General features: G+C 60.8%; 1 protein-coding gene across 1 annotated transcript in view; it reads right to left on the bottom strand.

Moving 5' to 3' along the window:
- Positions 1 to 2,501: 2,501 nt before the first annotated feature.
- Positions 2,502 to 3,025, bottom strand: part of VOLCADRAFT_99010 (uncharacterized protein) — a gene marked incomplete at both ends in the record, with an annotated part of 2,114 nt that continues 1,590 nt past the window's right edge. Inside the window, one exon of the mRNA XM_002957827.1 lies at positions 2,502 to 2,753. Within this exon, the coding sequence (XP_002957873.1) occupies positions 2,502 to 2,753 (252 nt within the window). The remainder of the gene's footprint in view (positions 2,754 to 3,025) is intronic.

Genomic DNA, 3,025 nt, shown 5'->3' with positions numbered 1-3,025 from the left:
ACCTGGGAGCCTGGGAGCCTGGGATTCTGAGAGCCTGGGAACCTGGCAGCCTGTGATTCTGAGGGCATGTGTGCTTGGGAGTCTGAAATTCTGAGAGCCTGGGATTCTAAAAGCCTGGGGACCTGGCAGCCTGGGTTTCTGAGAGCATGTGTGCCTGGGAGCCTGGGATTCTGAGAGCTTGTGTGCCTGGAAGCCTGGGATTCTGAGAGCCTGGGAACCTGGGAGCCTGGGAACCTGGCAGCCTGGGATGCTAAGAGCCTTTGTGCCTGTCTGCCTGGCAGCCTGGGAACCTGGCAGCCTGGGAACCTTGCAGCCTGGGATCCTCAGAGCCTGTGTGCCTGTGTGCCTGGGCTAGAGCCTGGGAACCTGGCAGCCTGGGAACCTGGCAGCCTGGGATGCTAAGAGCCTTTGTGCCTGTGTGCCTGGCAGCCTGGGAACCTGGCAGCCTGGGAACCTTGCAGCCTGGGATCCTCAGAGCCTGTGTGCCTGTGTGCCTGGGAGCCTGGGAACCTGGCAGCCTGGGAACCTGGCAGCCTGGGATGCTAAGAGCCTTTGTGCCTGTGTGCCTGGCAGCCTGGGAACCTGGCAGCCTGGGAACCTTAGCAGCCTGGGATCCTCAGAGCCTGTGAGCCTGTGTGCCTGGGAGCCTGGGAACCTGGCAGCCTGGGAACCTGGCAGCCTGGGAACCTGGCAGCCTGGGAACCTGGCAGCCTGGGAACCTGGCAGCCTGGGATGCTAAGAGCCTGGGAGGCTGTGTGCCTGGGAGCCTGGGAACCTGGCAACCTGGCAGCCTGGGATTCTAAGAGCCTGTGTGCCTGGGAGCCTGTGTGCCTGGGAGCCTGGGAACCTGGGATTCTAAGAGACTTTGTGCCTGGCAGCCTATGTGCCTGGGAGCCTGGCAGCCTGGGATTCTGAGAGCTTGGGACCCCAGTCTTCACTGAAACCTTGGTATGGCTTGGTTGGCCTGTCCGCCATGCGCTGTGTTGCACAGAGAGGCTGGCAGGCGGAATGCAGGACAAGGGCATAACCGGGTGCGGGGCGTGGTGCCGTGTTGGGTCTTGGGGACATGCGCAAGCTGTGCGCCAGCTCGGATGCCATACAATGGCCTCTTTCCACCGCCAAATGATCATTTACCCAGTAGAGCATTCATTGTGCCATTCAGAGCCGACAAAGGGATGGAACGACGTGTTGGGCGTGACGGTCAGTTTTTGCTGAATCCCTTTCACTAATGCCCAGTGCTTGTGGCCATTGCAATGACCTTATTGCATGATTCAATTGTTCCAGTGCGTTGGTGTTATTTAAGCAGGTTACATAAACAGGTCATTAGAATGTCCGCCGCGCGCCTTGGGATGTTGTCTTTTTTCTTTCGATTGCTTTCTCCTTATGCTAGAAGCCTTTTGACTATGTGCGTTACAATTTTGGGGTTAGTTTCTCCTGGCGAGTGTTTTGCGCGTTAATTGCTTGCCAAGGAGTGCAAGCTGGAGCATTAATTATTAGCGTCTCATGAATCATCTACATACAGATGTTTTGGAGCTTTGGACCATCGTTTCCATGACCGTCCGCTAGGCGTCCGCTGGAACGGTCAGGATGTACGGCGTTGCGGACAGGGGACCGTCCGCCGGCGGGGTATATGTTGTATCTTTGTTGTTTTGTTTTATTCCAATCCTGTGCCGTACCACGTGTCCTCTGCGCCGCCACAGTTGCCGGCCGAGGGCATTAACGCGGCGTCGGACCGCCGAGCCAGCAGCTCAGCGACCTCCTCAACGCCGCCCTCTCACGGCGCGGCACCCGCTGCAGCCGCTACTGCCGCCGCCGGTAGGGGTGGCGGCGGCAGTAGCAAGGGCGCCAGCCATCACCCAGGCGGCTCAGTCACCGCCGCTGCAAGCGGCAACGGTGGCGGCGGCGGTTTCAGCCGCAGAAGCGGCTCCTTTGACGCTGGCGGCGACGACAATGGCAGCGGCGGCGGCGGCGGCAGCGGCGGCGGCGGCGCTGGGTTGACGCGCGTTCGCAAGCACTGGGTGGCGGCGGTCGCGGCGGCGAAGGAGCTTAAGCTTCAGTCCGAGAGCACTCGGGCCGCCTTTGCTGCGCTAGCTATGGCTGTCAGGGCGCGCAGGTTCGAATCCGGGACTGGGATTTTTTTGCCATGTGTTATCAATCGTCCGTATGATGTCTGTATATGATGTCGTTTTAGAGTTTTCAATTCCATTGGGTAGTGGACCAGGTAGGGGCGTAAAGCACGCGCTTGCACGCGCATATCTTAATATTGATATACTTCGTAAATTCGCTTCCCACATAAATGATAGAAAAAGCCACTGAACTGAAACACCGGAGGAAGTTCAGGTAGGATGCCCATCCCTTCCGCCCTCAACCTTGCGCAGATCTTGTACGAGCTACGGTACGGCAGGCGCGGCTTCGTCCCAATCCCAGGAATCACCCATACTTGCCAAACTGATTGCCGCCAGCCAATCTCACGGGGGTACCACAAGGTCGGAGGACCCTTATCACACGCAACAGCCCCCGACGGGGGCTACTGCTGCTGCTACTGCTACGGCCACCGTAGCGGTGGCGTCGTCACCAGGTAACGCCGATGTCATCAGCGGTACGACACGGTGTACGTCAAACGGCGGCAGTTGCGCTGCTTCTGTGGCAACTGTGCAGCTGGCGGCGGCGATGATGCCCAACGGCGGCGGCGCTGGGTGCCGGGCACCGTCCGGCAGCGGCGGCGGCGGCGGCGGCGACGGCCGCCGCTCTAGCTGTGACAGTGGCGGAGGTGTAGGCAAATCCTTCAGGCGCCTTAGCAGCCTACTAATGCCTGGCAGCCCCCCCATAGCGGCCCTGTCGATGGCTAAAGCGCCGGTGGTGACGGCGGCGGCGGCGGCGGCGGCGGCAGAGGACGGCAGTAGCGCTCCAGGTTGTGGCCGCGTGCCTAGCGGCAGCAGCGAGGGCGGCGGTGGCGGTGGCGGCAATAGCGGCGGCGGCGGCGGCAGCCTACCATCGCGGTTATTGCGGCGGATGATCAGCAGCA

Source organism: Volvox carteri (assembly GCF_000143455.1).
Source record: "Volvox carteri f. nagariensis unplaced genomic scaffold VOLCAscaffold_81, whole genome shotgun sequence".
Classification (NCBI taxonomy): domain Eukaryota; kingdom Viridiplantae; phylum Chlorophyta; class Chlorophyceae; order Chlamydomonadales; family Volvocaceae; genus Volvox; species Volvox carteri.
This window is presented reverse-complemented; position numbering and strand designations above follow the sequence as displayed.